A 16,982-nucleotide genomic window follows, 5' to 3' on the forward strand; every position below is an offset into this window, starting at 1 on the left:
TTAGAAATTATCCATTTACATTTAGTCAACTTTTTCTACAGTGCTGAGGTAATGGTTAATTTTTTGTGTCAACTTGGCTAGGCTATGTTGCCCAGGTGTTTGGTCAAACACCAGTTTGGATAGTGTTGTGAAGGTATTTTTTAGTTGTGATTAACACTGAAACTAGCTGATGTTGAATCAAGCAGGTTACCTTCCACGGTGTGGGTAAGTCTTCGAGCAAAAACTTAAGAGTTCCTAATGAAAAAATTCTGCGTCAATACTGCAGATCTTAAATGTAAAGCTGCAACATTAACTCTTTCCTGAATTTCCTGGTTTGCCAGCCTGCTCTGCAGATTTCAGATTTGCCAGTCCCTACAACTGTGTGAGCCAATTCCTGAAACAAAATCAATCTGTCTTTCATTCTCACTCCCACTCTCTGTCTAACCTATTGGTTCTGTTTCTTTGGAAAGCCCTAACTAACAGTGCAGACAGAGCCAATACGTAACTGTCCAGTCTTGTTTTCTGGCCTATGTTCTAGTCCTCTTCTACTTCCAATTTTCTAGCAGTCATTTTCACTTGAAGCCCCTACTGCCATTTCAAATAAAGGCTGTCAAAACTGAAACTCAAGTAATTGTTTAGTACTTCCTGAGCATGGCTGTGTTTCATAAGGAAGAATAGATATATTTGCTGCCCAATTAAAATGAAGGAATATAATCAAGTTCATCAGTTATTATAATCGACACCAAAGGACTGAATTCTCCCATTAAAAACAAAGACAAGAGATTGGGCTAAAAAACTGAAACCAAATTATATGTAGTTTCTAATAAACATACTCATTATAAATAAAGTTGAAAATAGATGGATAAGATGTATCAGACAAATACAATCAAAAGTAAAGCAAGAGTAATAATACTAATATTAAAAAAGTTAACAAACATTAAACAAAATAGAGGTTATTTTATAATTTAAAAAAATGTATGAAGAGATGATCATCATAAAATTGTTTGCAATGAACAACAAAGCACCTAAAAATCCATAATAGCAAAAATTCTTAGGAATGCAAGAAAAGGATAAAAAAACAATTAAAGTGACTGACATTATACTTTGTTTAGAACTGAACAGCACCAAAAAAATAAGGACTGAGAAGAAATGAATGATACAAACAACAAATCTGGTATGCATAATATAAGTTAGATAATTTTTATGAATATTTATGGAAAACTTACAAACATTGTATATTTGACAATCCATAGGAAAAATTTTTAAGCAAATCCATAAAACAACTGAAAAGTATAAATTATACAGGCTTCACTCTCTGATCACATCCAATAAAATTATAAATAAATAATGATAATCTCAAATACTTGGAAATGAAATATTCCTAAGCATCCCTAAAATCCAAGAAAAAAAAATCAAACAGAAAAATTTCAACTTTCTTTAAAGCCAAGAGACAGGAAATAGTTCATACAAAACTGAAGGACAGGGCACAGCTGGTGTCAGGAATTATATGCCCTTAAAAGCTTTTATTAGTAAACAATAAATACTAAAAATAAATAAACATATTACTCATTTAAAAAATAAAAAAGACAAAAATGACATCTTTAGAAACTAGGAAAAGAATTAATTACTATCAAAGCAAACAATAATCTGAAAAAGATAAATGTAAACTGATTCTCTGAAAAACTTAATAAAACAGATAAACACTAGAGAATGCAGAAAAGACATTTGCTGTCTACAAGCTTATATGGGCACTAAACTTCTTGGTACTTAACTAGAAGTAAAACAGATGTTTCATGAAGTACGCAGAAAAACAATCATGGAAATGGTTCTCACACTTTCGAAGAATGTTCTGGTCCAGTTGAAATGTTTAAAAACTAAAAGGAAAAAAAGAAGAAACAAAGAAAGGGGAAAGGAGGGACAGAGAGAGGACAAAGAACCCAAAAGATAAAAACAGTCATCAGTAATTACAGCACACAGGACCCATTTATTTCTCATGGACAACCACTATCTACAGGACCACACCACCTACCTGTTCTTCCTTCCGCATCTTGGTACTGGGGGGGTAGAACTGTTGACTGCTCCAACTCAGTAAGTACTCATGAAGCAAAGCCCTTGCACATTCCATTAATCTGGAAATACTTGGTGTGAGCATGACACAACGTGAAGCCTCTTACTGTGGTGCACCTCACCTCACTCCACACTTTGTCAAAATCAACCCTTCAGTTCAAAGCTCCATCTGATAGCCCCACAACATTACACTTTACAAGTCACCTTCCCCTCTTGCAGGTTTGAAGCATACCCCATGAAAACCTTGGATTAGGGGAGGAGAAGGAAGAAGAAAGGGCAGGCTTGATGAGACAAACATGCTGAGATAGGAATGCAAAATGAGATAGGTCCTTAAATGGGGCCCTAAGAGGAAAAATCTGAGGAGATTTCAAAAGGCAATAGAGTTTTGCTGAAAATCCACTGAACTCCCAACCACATCCTTTCCCCCAAATTCCACCCCCATCACTACATCCCACAAAGTCAATTAACACTGCAATGTCTGTTTGCACCCATTCCTCTCGCAGTGTTGGCGGATGTCATTACAGTGGTAGCCCTCCAGTTCTTCGGTAGTTCCACACAAAGTGGACACATGAAACAGAGTTTAGTGATTTGCTTAAGGTCCTAGCACAGGTAGGGGCAGACTGAGAACCAGAACCAAGATCTTGGGATGCCCGGTTGAGTGTTCTTGCCTTTTCTGCTGCCCCTGCTGCAGCCCTTCAGACCTTCATCCTTCTGCACCCACTCACCAAGTTATTCCCATTTTTCTTCCGAAAATTTGATGTGTCCTCCTTCAGTTCTGGTTGAGCTCCATTCCTCCAGCACCGGGGCCTGACTCCCGCATCCTGGACGCTGCAACTGCTCCCAGGCCGGCACCCAGGCTTTTCACAGAGCCCCGCCTACTTAGCACTGAAGAGCTAACCTTTCAACTTTGCTCTATTCCACTTTCATACTCAAGGCTACAAAGGTGCCCTGTGTTTGTCACTCCAAGTTTCTGCTTGGCTTTCAAGATCCAGCACACCTCTCCTTGAATCCACTGACTTCCCACTTCTCCAAATGACACTCTGCTTCTCCCAGACCAGCCGACCTGTTCAATCACAGGGGAGCCACCTCCATTTTTGTCTCGTGATTGTCTCTACTGTCCACCCTTCTCCACCTATAAGCCTCCAGGCCTTCATTCTACTCATTTAAATCATAACCTGTCCATGTCTTTGTCATAAATATTTGCTGAATGCCTACGAAGTACAAGGTGCTGAGGAAACAAGTAATTAGGACAAGTCTCCTATCCTTCCAAGAGACTCCATTCAAATTCTGATCTCCTGTGTGAAATTTCCCTTCCTGCTCTCCCTCTGCTATGAACCCCGGCAAGCTTTTAAAATACGGACCATTCCAACATTTCCTGATGTGTCCCATAACACAAGAGTCCCCAAAACAATATTGTGTTCAAACAGGTTTGGAAAACACTGCATGCTTCATTCCTTACCCACCTACTCCCAAATTTCTACCCAAGATGTACAATACCTTTTAGTTATTCTTTTAAATTAATTATTATTAGTTATTAATTTAAATGTATTAAAATAATAAAATTATTACTTTAAATTTATTTACTTTACATTTTTACCGTATTTTTTCCATTATCATTCAGACCCCCATCTTTCACCTCTACCCACCAGCCTCCCCGCAGCCATCACCACACTGTGGTCCACATCCGTAAGTTATTGCTTTTTTTCTTTTTTGCTCAATCCCTCCACCCCACAACGCCACCGCCCCACCCCCAGCTATCAGCCTGCTCTCTATCTATAGGCCTGTCTCTATTTTGCTTGTTAGTTCAGTTTGTTCATTAGATTCCACATATGAGTGAAAGATCTGAGCAGTCCTGCAATGTAGGAAGTCATTTAACTTGGGTTAACAAGAATGTCCCCAAATTAGAAGCCTTCTCCCTACTCCCCAAACAGTCTATTTTAACAGTCTTGGTATTTAGAAATCTGCAGAAATACTTTTACAAAATTCTGGTCTAGATCACTGCAATTTAGAATGCACACTGTGTCGTGCTGCCCCAACAGGTACTGAATCTGACTTCCCAACTAGAATGTCTTCCCCTTAACGAGAAGAGTTTTAGCATGCATTCAAGACCTATTACAGTGGAGACATATTGCATCTAATCCTCAAAACTACAGTATTGTTTGTCTTATTTCTATGGTTAATAAAAAGCCTCAGAGAAATGGACTGGCTTGCTTATAATCACACTGCTGAATGTCCTAGCATATATAAACTTAGTTATATCGAACACCAAAGTTACTACTCTTCCCACCAGAGACAGCTATCCTTAGCAGGGTAGGTATTTTGTACTCTGCCCAATGCCAAGCTCATAGTGTAGATCCCCAATAAATAATCATTTGATTGAATCAGTCCAAGAAAACACCTGCAGGAGGAAGGATGAATAATAGCAGTGAAGTAAGCTTGATGAGTGAGGAGAGGAAGGACACTTTAGGCATTTGCAATGCGAGTTCTGTATCAATGTGCTGGACTGAATCACACTGGTCTTCTTGGGATTCCTCAATATCAAAATTTCCATCTCATTTGGGACAATTTTCTTTAAGTTTTGTTGAGTTCCACTTCCCAGGTGTCTCTGCCTCTGCACAGCTTCTGGTTCCTGACTTCCCTTTACTTTCCCCCGTACACTCAGGCATTCCTAAGCAGGTTTTCCAGGAGAATTTTATTTTTATTTTTATTTTTTTGCAAACCTCTTCTTAATATAGCACCAACTCAAAATGTGTTCCCTTGCTCTTCCACAACACTAATTAAAATGAAAGCTGATGCAGTGGTTGGTGGCATCCAATTAAACATGGTTCAAAAGCCATGTGTTATGAATGATCCCCATTTAGGATTCTTCTTTTTTCCTCTGCCTTGTATGATTAATGTCAACTTGAAGTCAATTTTGCAAGTAAAATTGCAACCCCTTGAATTTTAGTCTTATTGATTGCTGAGTCCCTAGCACAATATGTCCTGTTATATAATATTCAAAAATCTTCTAAAATGTGCTTCTAACATCTTTTAACTTGCATTTCAAAATATCGGTCCTCTGGGAAACAATTCCAAGCTAGCTCCTTCATCTGGTTCTTTGAGTAGCTTCATCTGTTAAGCATTAGACTGCTCCTTCTGCTTATATTTTTACTATTGTTTCTCATCATACCCAAATTTAGATGCCTATTGTTTCTGATGGCTTTATGATTGCCCTTATACAGCTTTCTCTGAGACAGAAAGGCAAGCGGAAGCCATAGTCTCTCTTCCGAAACCTCCCCACAGAGCCACACAGCTGGCAGGCTGGTGCCATATCTGAGACTCCACCAACCTGGCTCACACTGATTGCCCAGCCCTGGAGATTGCCCTGGAGATCCCCTGACACTCCAGCCCACCCAACTTATGGGCCTACCCAAGCTGTTAACAGTGCCTTTTCCATGTGAAGGGTTGGTCTTGGCTCCTGCTTCACAACTTCCTAAATCCTCTCAAACAAGCAACAGCTGCCTTAGTGAGCCCCAGACCCTGTTCTTCTTGCTAAGTGGCCTTAGGCCTGACACTAACTGCAGCCGGCCTAGGTTCACAGCTTGGATTCTCCTGGGAACCTCCAAGCCTATCACAAGCAGCAGCCATCTGCAGATTGCTTTATAGCTTATCCAGGGTGGACCTGGGCAGAACACAAGCTGAGGCTGACCTTACTCTGCACCACCAGGGAAAACCCAGAGCCTGCTCACCCAGTGGACAGCTACAGACCATGTCAGTGCACCACAACCATGCCTCTACACAGCTGATCCTCCTCAGAGGGGGGAGGTTGATGGTAAGTGGTCACAGCCAGTCCTTGTAGCTGACTGGCCTGGGTAAATCCCTGTCGTTGACCTGCCAACAGCAATCAAGTCTCAACTACAAGAGACAGTAGTACTCAGCCCACATGAAGGGTGGACCTTTAGTACCAGCTTGGGTGATAGGAGAGTCTGTGCCACTGGACCCTACAAGACACTTACTACATTAGGCCATGCTACCACAACACAGAGTCAAAGCAGCTCTACCTAATACATAGAAACCAACACAAGGAGGCTGCCAAAATGAGACAAAGAAACATGGCCCAAATTGAAGAATAGATGAAAACTCCAGAAAAAGAGCTAAAGAAAATGGAGATAAGCAATCTATCAGATGCAGACTTCAAAACACTGGTTATAAGGCTGCTCAAGGAACTCAGCAAGGACCTCAACAGCATAAAAAAGATCCAGTCAGAAACGAAGGATACACTAATTTAAATATAAAACAATTTACAGGGAAACAACAGTAGAATGGATGAAGCCGAGAATCAAATAAAAAAAACAACCAATCAGAACAAGGAGAAAAAAGACTCCCCCAAAATGAGGATAGTGTAAGTTGCCTTTGGGACAACGTCAAGCATTCACACATTTGCATCACAGGGGTGCCAGAAGGAGAAGAGAAAGATTAAGAAATTGGAAACCTACTTGAAAAAATAATGAAAGAAAACTTCCTTAATTTGGTGAAGGAAATAGACATGTAAGTCCAGGAAGCACCGAGCCCCAAACAAGATGGATGCAAAGAGGCCCACTCCAAAACACATCATCATTTAAATGTCAAAGGTTAAAGATAAAGAGAGAATCTTAAAAGCAGCAAGAGAAAAGCAGTTAGTTACCTACAGGGGAGTTCCCATAAGATTGTCAGTTCATTTCTCAAAAGAAACTTTGCAGGCCAAAAGGGTTTAGCAAGAAATATTCAAAATCATGAAAAGCAGGGACCTATACAGCCAAGAGTGCTTTACCCAGCAAATATATAATTTAGAATCAAAGGGCAGATAAAGAGCTTCCCAAACAAGAAAAACCTAAACAAGTTCATCATTGCTAAACCATTATTATATGAAATGTTAAAGGGACTTATTTAAGAAAAAAGTTCCTGGATTGGAGGGGGATGTAGGGGAATGCGTGAAGCTTTCAGGGGATTAAGCAGTACAAATTTGTATCTACAGAATAGCCATGGGGAGGTAAAGCACAGGAAATGGAGTAGCCAAAGAACTTACACACATGAACGATGGTGTAGGGATTGCCTGAGGGATTGCTGTGTGCTGAGTGGAGGGTGGCAAAGGGGGTAAAACTCGGACAACTGTAATAGCATAATCAATAAAATATAATTTAAAAAATTCTTAAAAAACTGTTTTTGTATCATAACAGACACATGCACGCACACATGCACATGCACATAAGAAACCATCAGAACACACAGGGTTTATTTGTTATAGAGCACAATCAAGACTATCCTGATTAATATATCAGTTTTAAAGTGCATGTCTCCTATTGGCTCCTTTTTAATTATAACTCACGTTTGAATGGATAGCTATTGAAAACTAGCATGTAAAAGGGAGGAGTCAGCCAAGGCAGCCTGTACCCTCCTTTCTGGTTTTTAATGTCAAATACCCCTTCCACAAAAATATGTTACTTGCTTTGTCCTCAGTGTTTGTGAGGCTCACCGCAAAGCTCTTAAATCACAGGGTTTTGCAGTTGGATGTGTTGTAATCTGGTAATATTCCCTTCTCTCTTTTATTAACCTCGCCCTTTATCCATAAAGCTCTGTCTATTGAAGATGAGGTCAAGATCATAATATTGTTGGTAGCATACTTTCCTCCTTTAACCCTACTTTTCTTTTTTTTTTTAAATGGATTTTTCGGGGTGACACTGCTTAACAAAATTATACAGGTTCAGGTGCACAATTCTACAACACGTAACCTGTGCACTGCATTGCGTGCTCACCAACCCCAGTCAAGTCTCCGTCCGTCACCATTTACCCTCCCTATACTCTCCTCCACCCACCTCCGCCCCGGGATTAACTCTACTTTTCTTTATACATTCTGTGTACATGGGGTCTCTACCAGGACACTCCTTAGTCTCCCAAAGCCATTCCATGGATCCTGATCGTTTCCTTGTTTATTCTTCCCCCCTTTGTATTTCTACTGTTAATACCCATACCCCTAATTGTTTTCAGTGAGTTTTGATGGAATGGTAGTAAAAATCCCTGTATTCTACCACCTTGCAGTGGCGTTTGCTTCTTAAGACCTGGTCTTCTGATTCAAATGAAGTTAAGACTTCTCTTGTTTTCTGTTCTTTAACTGTGTCATTTTCCCTGATTCTGACAAAATCAAGTATATACCTCCTGAAAAGAAGATATTAGTCAAAGGAATGGAAAACATTGAGTCTTACCAAAGCCTCCAGTTCCAAATTCCACAGAACAACTTTTCACCAATGAATAAAGTTCTTTAGAGGTGGTTTAAAAAGTGTAGAATAAACTAGAACTTGGAATGTTTGTGAATAAACCAACTAATAGATATTTTCCTTATTTTCATTTTCACAATCAGTAGCATAATCACCCAGATACCATGGACTACAGTAGACAATGGTGAATGGTGCCAAATCAACCAGGCACAGAGAAAATATCTCCAGTGCTATTTCCATACAAACACAAAGGAGGTGCTGGCTGATGAGGGGATATTAAAGAGGCCTGAGGAAAGGAGCTAGACAAGAGGACTCCTGGAGTTAGTAGCAGCATTTCAGAGAATCTTATTTTTCCTGGTCGTATCCCCTTACTGTAGCTCTACATGATATTCATGTGAAAGGAAAATTCTCCTTAATATCTCTCTTACTGTTTGTATCAAATAAAAGAACATATCAGGCTTTTAAGTTAAAATGTGTTACTCTTTCCTCCTAAGATCTGACCACATTAGATGTAGGAATACACACACACTAATTGTAACTGCAAAGCAGGTACTATATACCTAGTTAAGTTCAACAGAAATCCTGTGCGTAACAGGTACCAAAGACTGAAAAATTATTTTCAGAAGGGTTACTGAGTCTAGGAGTGAGAAACTTGTTAGTGTAGCTGAGAGGCCAGCTGGATACCTATTACTTTATTAGTGAAGACATGAAGGAAGAGTATTTCTCAACTATTTAGTTACACAGTGACCATGAGTGTGAGAGACTGCTCAACTACCAGAGCTTTCTGATCTCAGAGCTATTCCAGAAAAGTAACTTTCAATGTAAAATATACGCAGGACTCTGTTTTCTACAGTTATCTCAAGTGTTCTGCAATTGAATAAGATTTATCTTTTTAAAGAAATAACAACGAAGTGTCTCTATTTCTTGACCAACTGTGATCTATGTAATCGGTGGCCAAAACTTTAGAAAAATTAAAGCCAGAGGAAGCAAACACCAAGGTCCATAACAAATGGAAAGATCACAGACTAGAAATTCTGGCCTTGGTTCAAATGCTGGCTTCTTGATTTGAGGAAAATTACGTAGCCTTCCCTAGCATCTTAGCCTCTCCTAGCAGCGTAGCCTCAATCCCTTCTGACTGCCCAAACTGCAACCAGTTGCAGTTCTTGAATTCCCCACCCCCTCGCTCTGTACCACTCAAATGGCACCTATCACATTGTAATTGTATCAAAAATACTGGCTCATGCATCCATGCAACAAAAATTATCATGCCCAGTTTAGGTTGTGTGCTCCTTTAAATGCCGAGTTTATAAAGGTGATTAAGACAAGGTTTTTGTCCTCTAAAAGCACATTCTACATGGAAGAAAAATCATAAAGAAATGTACAATGAAGGCACGACTATATCCAACAGTACAGTACTGCAAGATGTTATAAACAGCACACAAGGTGTGACATTTAGGCTGGGTCTTGAAAGATTAGTCTGGGTATGTGAATGTCTTATTTCTTTTACTGATTTGAAGGCAGGAGTCATGCCTCATTGTATCCCTCACAATGCCTTTATCATTGTAGGTGCCAAATAAATCCATGTAGAATGAATAAGTTAAAGAAACCCAAATTTTTAGCTTTTCATGAAGAAAAAATACAAATAAGTTTCAAAAATATAATAAATTTTGTTCTGTCAATGAGAAAAATAATCTTCTTTAGGTAACTCAAATTTGTGTTAATAAAAAAATGAAATGACTTTAAATGCTAATTGGAGACTAGAGCCTCTGAGACTGTCCTTTTGGACACTATACACCAGAATACTGTAATGCTAAGAGCTGCCATTGTAACAGTAAGAGGATCCACCATTTTTTTTCCTCAATACTCTATGATATAGTTATTACTGTCTTTTGACAAATCAGGGAACTTAAAGAAGATTAAGTCATTAGCTCCAAATCACACAATTAGCACATGAATGGAGGCTGGATTCCAACTCAGCCCTGCCTGACTCCAGAGCCAAAGCCACAGCAGCCAGGGGATACAGCTTCACAGCGTGACTGGCCCGCCCCAGAACGTGGGGGGAGTCAGGACTGACGGCGGCTACTGTTATGCAGATAAGCATTATGCTGCAATCATGGTCATCTGCATTTTTTGAAAAGAGTGGAAGGGAATTAAGGAAACCTGTTTGCTTTTCAATAATTTAGACCTTAGAAACTTCTTGACTGACTGAATTTCAAAGATTCAAATACGAGTTTTCAACCATGAATCTTTCAGTGTTTAAATTCGAATTTTGAAGCATAAGGTGTACTCTAATTTCCCTTATGTGTAATACCAAGGAATCAGAACCTCGGTTCCCTTAGTATCAAAGTATTTTGTGTAAAGGATGAAAAAGGTGAAGGGACTAAGCAAAAAATAACAAACAAAACAGCTCACTTGCACACAGATAACAGCACGCTGATTAGCGGAGGGAAAGAAGGGTGGGGAGAGGTGGAAGGAGATAAATGGTGATGGAAGGAGACTTGATTTTGAGGGGTGAATATACAATACAACATACAGATGATGTATCATGGAATTGTACACTTAAAACCTATGTTAATTTTATTAACCAATGTCACCCTGACAAATTAAATAAAATTTAAAAAAAAATATTTTGTGGAAGGTGCTAGACAGAGCATTTTCAAGGTTTGAGTCTCACTCTTCCTCGATGGCACGCTTCTCACTAAGGCCACTTCTCTGGGAGGCAGCCAGGAAAATGGCCACCAGTGGGGTGCCTGGTATTTTGAATCTGGAGAAATGAATTAGACTTGCACCATTTGAATTACTCACTATGGCCGGTCATGTATCTTCCTGCCAGGGAAGCCTGGAATAATCCATTGTCAGGAGGTCAGAGAGAAACAAAGGGTGTCATTGGGAAGAGGAAAGAGGAAATGGGTGGTAGGAGAAAAAGAATGAAAAAGGCATTAGATAAAGTGCTGTTCATAGGAATATCATATACCATTGCCCGAGCTTATCTTACAATGCTGATGAGGGTTATTTGCAGCAAAGCAGGGGAATAACACATGTACACATAGACCCCCACATGAAAATCTTTCCCCTTTTGGACGGGCAACTTGGAAAACACAAAAATTCATCCTGAATTACCAGCAAAGGGAGAGATGACCAGCCCTGGGTGCACTACACCTAGGACAGAGATGCATGTGACAAGAGACCAGAGCTCGAGGCCACTAACCTACATTCATTATTCCCTGTCATCTGACACCAGCACCCTTTACTTTATAGCCTTCCAGTTATATTTAGGGTCCCCGTGTAATTGTTTTGTTTTGTTTTTAAGATTTTATTTACTTAGGTTTAGAGAGAGGGGAAGGGAAAGGGAAAGAGAGGGAGAAAAACATTGATGTGTGAGAGATACATCTACAAGTTGCCTCTTGCATGCCCCCTGCTGGGGACCTGGCCCCTAAACCCAGGCCTGTACCCTGTCCAGGAATCGAACCAGCAACCCCAGGGTTCTCGGGTCAACACTCAATCCACTGAGCCACGCCAGCCAGGGCTCCCCATGTAATTGCAGTAGCAATAATCATGACATCACAAATAACAATGGTAACTAACAATAATAACAAGTATTTTTGGCATGGAAAATAAACCATTTTTGACAGACTAATTTCTATATTTCACAGGCAAATTAATATATTTTAACTTTAAAGAGATATTTCCCTCCTCATTCAATATATAATCAGTTTTCTAGCCTCCTTCACCCTGACCCCTGTCCCCAAGGTCACAGGCACATGTGCCATGACCCCGACAGCCCAGGTACCGACCATACTACCTTCTCTATAATCCATGAACTTCGACCTACAGAATGCTGGAATAATAAACAAGATTCTGAGCTCAGATTTGTCTGAATTCAAATTCCAACTTTTCCTGAGCAAACTATAATTGTAACTACTCTGAGTTTGAGTCTCCTCAACCTGAAGCACTCTGTATAAAACAGGCTATCTCACCAAAATATGACACAGGGAGAGGGACTGATGCCATTACTTAAATGGATCATGACTCTCTTATCAATAGAAAACAGGGGTATTTTTGTTATATGTCAAATATATCTCAATAAAACTGGAAAAAATAAAAAATAAATAAATACAATTTAAAATAGAAAACGTGTATTTTCTATATACAGGCATACTTCATTTTATTGTACTTCACACTATTGTACTTCACAGCAGTGTTGTGCTTCACTTTATTGTATTTCACAGATGTGTTTTTTACAAATTGAAGACAAGACCCTCTACCAGAAAAAAGATTATGACTTGAATTATTGCAGTGGTCTAGAACCCAACCCACAAAACCTCCAAGGTGTACCATACGCTTGAAATGAAAAGATAGCTTTCCCTGTCCTTAATTCCCACAGAATTAATCACCACATCTCTACAGCAAGCAGAATCCTGTTTCTTTAGTCCATTCTAGGTCTATACTGCCTTTGGCAATGTGAACGAACAGCAAACACACTCTATAAAGCGTGTGTCACAGTTGTAGGCCCCCTGATGAAGATTTCATAGAAGGTTAAATTAAGGGGAAAAAATGGTATGGAGGATAAAACATAGGTTTCAATTATTCAGGCTGATGTTAATGTCCACTTCCATGAATGTTCAAAAGCTGCATTAATGAGACATCACTTTTGTAACTAACTGGCAAGATAGCAGACTTAACACACTGCACTTGCTGGAGCGTCAAAATCAGTAACAGCCTGCCCTCCCTCGACCACCCAAATCACTACGTGCTCTGCTCCTTTGCTGTGTTCTGCATCCTGAAAGGTCAATCTGATAACATGCCTGTGAGGTGGACAGGGGAGTAATAGCACAGCCAAGACACAAAAACATCCCAGGCCACAGCCGGGTGATACTCCCTGGCTGTCACGATATTCTGAGAAACAGGTAGCTGAAGACAGGAGAAAGCAAGCATGCAAAAGGAAAATATCTATGATTAAAAAGAAAAAAAAAAAAACTGAGCAGAAACAAAACCCCAATGCCAGCTTCTTAAGGAAAAGGAGTTTATCACAAGTTTATCCCTCTGTGCTGTTTTATCTTGAAAACGTTATTTATATATTCATTCATTTATTGTGCCAAGCACTCAGTGCTAACAGGGTGCGCAGTAGTTGGCACTATGCTTTACTCAGTCAAGTAATATCCCTTCATTGTCAGCACTTCAGATGTATTTGTGGCTGACCATGGGGACCCTCTTTTGGGGGAACTGCCCATGCTCTGGGTCACTCTTCTCAAGATTTGGAACAGCTCAGGGGTGGGCACAGTCCACTCAACTATTTTTTCCCTTTTAAACCAAAGATCACTTGGCTTTCCCCCGTGTTTATTAAAGAATGAGCTCCTCAGAGTGAAACGGTAGCACCTTCGTACCTGGTCCCTCAGCCTCTCCTGGTGGCCCATGATGGCTGTGGCATGATGAGGGTATTTCTGCTTTAGATGTTCCAGGAAAGCTTCCCTCTTCCTGTCCATCTCGGATGTTTGCATTCCCAGTATTTCTTTGGAACTTCGGGGCCCACCTAGGGTGTGTCTCCTTGGGATATTTCGGGAAGCCTTTGAAACTGAAACTCGACTGTTCCCATTAGAAAGGCGTTCCTTGGTTCTGCGACATTCTGCATCTTCCAATGATGTTACATGCAGATTGCTTTTTCCTTGTTCTGAAAGGCCAAAAAAAAAAAAAAAAAAACCAGTTCACAATTAATGATTTCACACTAGAAATCTCATTTACAGAATACTGAGAGGGTTGTGGCAGCTGTTAATATATGAATATAACTTAGCAGACTGTGTGTGTGTGTGAAGGAGGGAAAAAAGTCAACAATCAAGAAATAGGAAAAATTGCACTTTAGAAATAAAGACGTTGCAGCAAAAAAACCCTGCTTTTTCTGACTCTTTCTTTGAGGTTATTCAAAATGAGACACTTGGTCAGATGAGTTTGTAAGCAATTGGGTTACCCCCTTCCTTCACCTGTAATTGGAGAAAAGAACTTCAGTGATTCTCATTTCTTTTTTATTTTTAATTCCATCATACTGGTAACAGGATTTCTATATTTAGATTTTTTTTAAAGAGTGACTTTTTTTTAAAGGCTCATTTTTATATTTTTATACTTGAAGGTGGTTTCTGAAATATTTGTCTCATTTCCAAGACCAAAAATAGCTATAATAATAATTGACATGTGAACTACTTGCAAGTTCAATCCCCCTCCCCCGTTAACATAAACCAAGCAAGCATAAGAATATTATTATAGGTAATAATTGAAGGGACATAAAGGCTTAGATACATTTTACCTGAAGTGGACTCTAAATCACACAATGAAAAGGACACTTTGAAGGCCTTAACCTAGACACCCTGTCTCTGACCTGGCCTGGGTCAAGTTGATTTTTACTTAGAAGAAGACAGGCAATGACAACGCTTGGCGGGTAGGACATGAACAGAGCCTCTCCATTCATTCTCAATGATTGGCAAATGGGTTATCAGGTTGGAATATTCCGGTCAACTGAGAAAAGGGAGTTACTTCTTTAAAAACCAAAATAGGAAGAGAAAGTAGGGAGCATTCAGAAGCACTTCAGGTTCTGTCAGGGGAGCAGTAACACAGGCGCAGGCAGAAATAATGTCCTTGTCCACCGAATCCCCCAGAAAAAGCCTGCGGCTGGGTCTCAGGAGTCCTGCCTTCAATCCTAGACTTAGAAGAAACAATTTTACCTCTCTCAACCTCACTCTCTTCATTAATAAAAGGAGGATTTGGACTAGCATTAGATATACAAAGAGCCTTCTAGCTCTAAAAGCTTTAAATCTACTCTAAAATATTTTTAAAAATTAGTTCCCAATGAGAGGTTATTTGCCAATTATTTATCTTTAAAAGTTACGTGAAGAGAAAGAGTTCCAATATTTGAGAGTTCTACAATTGAGTCTCAGATAAACAGAGAGCCAAACCTTCATGCCAATGATGTAAAGCAACAGGTGTCCAGAACTTAGGGATGTGCTAGTTCCTCTGAAGGCAATGCCACTAACAGTTTTCTCCTTCATTGCCTGGAAACATCTGTGTATAGAACTCTAGGTACAACCACCTTTTGTTAGGCATAAAGAATATTTTAATCTCAGGCTGGTTTTCCTGTTCCAGTCTTCCACCCCTAAATGCGTGTTCTGGGAATAATTCTTCTTGTTTACCCTTCACTTCTCATTACATTCCTAATTACAGAATCTCCATCAGACACCAATGAGAAAAGAGAAGAAAAAATAGCCAGTATAGTTAATTCTACTTTTCAATAGTCTCAGCAGTAAATTTAGAAGAAGAAAAAGAGGAGGAAGAAGAAGGAGGAGGAGGAGGAGGAGGAGGAGGAGGAGGAGCTGCTATTAGTTAAAAAGATATTGGGATATAAACCTTAATTTTATTGATTTTGTTTATCTCCTTATTACATGGATTCACATGATGACTACCTTTTTTGTGATCTCTTCTTTAAAATAAAGAAGTAACAGAATCTATAGAATAAAGCTAGATGCAGAAAATGCCATATCTCAGGCTGGTAAAGATATGTACAATCTGAAGAGATTTAGCTTCATCCTTTGAGCATGCATGTGAATATGAGTTTTGTATTAGGCGTAAGTTGTATGTTTGGCCTAACCCTGCTAACTTTTTTAAAAATGTATTTATTGATTTGGAAGAGAGAAATCAGTTTGCTGTTCTACTTATTTAAGCATTCACTGGTTGGTTCCTGCATGCGCCCTGACCAGGGATTGGACCCACGACTTTGGCATATAGGCTGAGCCACCACCAGGGCTTAACACTGTTAACTTTTAAATGGAGTTTTAAGATTACTTTTTAACTTAACATCATCATCATCATCATCATCATCATCATCATATATTATTAACAAAATATATTTAGAAAATTATCCAGGACAGCTAGGTTAATGCACAGGACCGAATCTCTAGAAAGGTAATTTCTTTACATGGGCATAGTACAGAAACATCCACATACGCCCACATGGATAAACATTAGCGCCTCAAATACCAAGAGGAGTAGAAAGTCCCTTTCTGATTTGCTTTGTCACATAGGCTCACAAGAACTATTCTGTTTCATCCAAGCCTCCTCTGAAAGGATCCAGACAGCCAGAGCAGTAGCTCCTTGGAGACTGGAGAGTTTTCCGTTTTCTCCTTTGAAGTGAATTGGGAAAGGCGCAAGGAGGGGAGTGTTGGAATCAGAGTCAATCTTCTGTCAGCATTCACCTCTGAGCAGCCCCAAATTACTGACTCTCTAAAACCCCACTCTTTCCAAACACTTTGCACTGGGAAGGTTATATCGACTGGTGCTTTTCCGTTTTCTCTCTTGCGGATTTCTCTAAAATGTCTCTTTGTTAACAAGGTTTAATGTGATTTGGAGGAAAGCAGCAAGTGGCATCAATGGTTAATGCACCAATGGCTAAAGGCACAGTCCATGTCTAGTGACCCTTGGAGCCCACTCCTTCCTCTGGTCCCACCTTCCTGCCTCGCACTTTGCTTCAGCTCTGCGGGCCCCATCGGTGACCAGGGCCTGCTCCACTGTCACCAGCACCCATAGCAACCCCATGCCAGCTGCCAATCCCATATCTGAGGGACAAGTGACCACTCTACCATTCTAGTCACTTGGAGGGAATGTGGTCCTTCGACTGAGGAGAAAAACTAATTGGGGACAGAAACAAACAAGAGAGGGAGCAGGCGG

General features: G+C 39.9%; 1 protein-coding gene across 18 annotated transcripts in view; it reads right to left on the reverse strand.

The window, feature by feature from the left end:
* KIAA1217 (KIAA1217 ortholog) overlaps nucleotides 1-16,982 on the reverse strand; it is a 426,467-nt gene that overhangs the window by 271,564 nt on the left and 137,921 nt on the right. For 17 of the 18 annotated variants that reach the window (XR_008530796.1, XM_054592699.1, XM_054592708.1 and 14 more), the window contains exon 2: nucleotides 13,661-13,944. Coding sequence is in view for 16 of the 18 variants with exons in the window: in XM_054592699.1 (XP_054448674.1) it covers nucleotides 13,661-13,944 (284 nt within the window). In the remaining 2 variants the exon portion in view is untranslated. Of the gene's footprint in view, nucleotides 1-11,081; nucleotides 12,340-13,660; nucleotides 13,945-16,982 lie in introns of those variants that run through there. The other variant, XM_054592660.1, reaches the window with a different exon arrangement.

The sequence above is a fragment of the Pteronotus mesoamericanus genome, unplaced genomic scaffold, assembly GCF_021234165.1.
Source record: "Pteronotus mesoamericanus isolate MK-2021 breed Mesoamerican mustached bat unplaced genomic scaffold, CSHL_Meso_final contig_130, whole genome shotgun sequence".
In the NCBI taxonomy this organism is placed as follows: domain Eukaryota; kingdom Metazoa; phylum Chordata; class Mammalia; order Chiroptera; family Mormoopidae; genus Pteronotus; species Pteronotus mesoamericanus.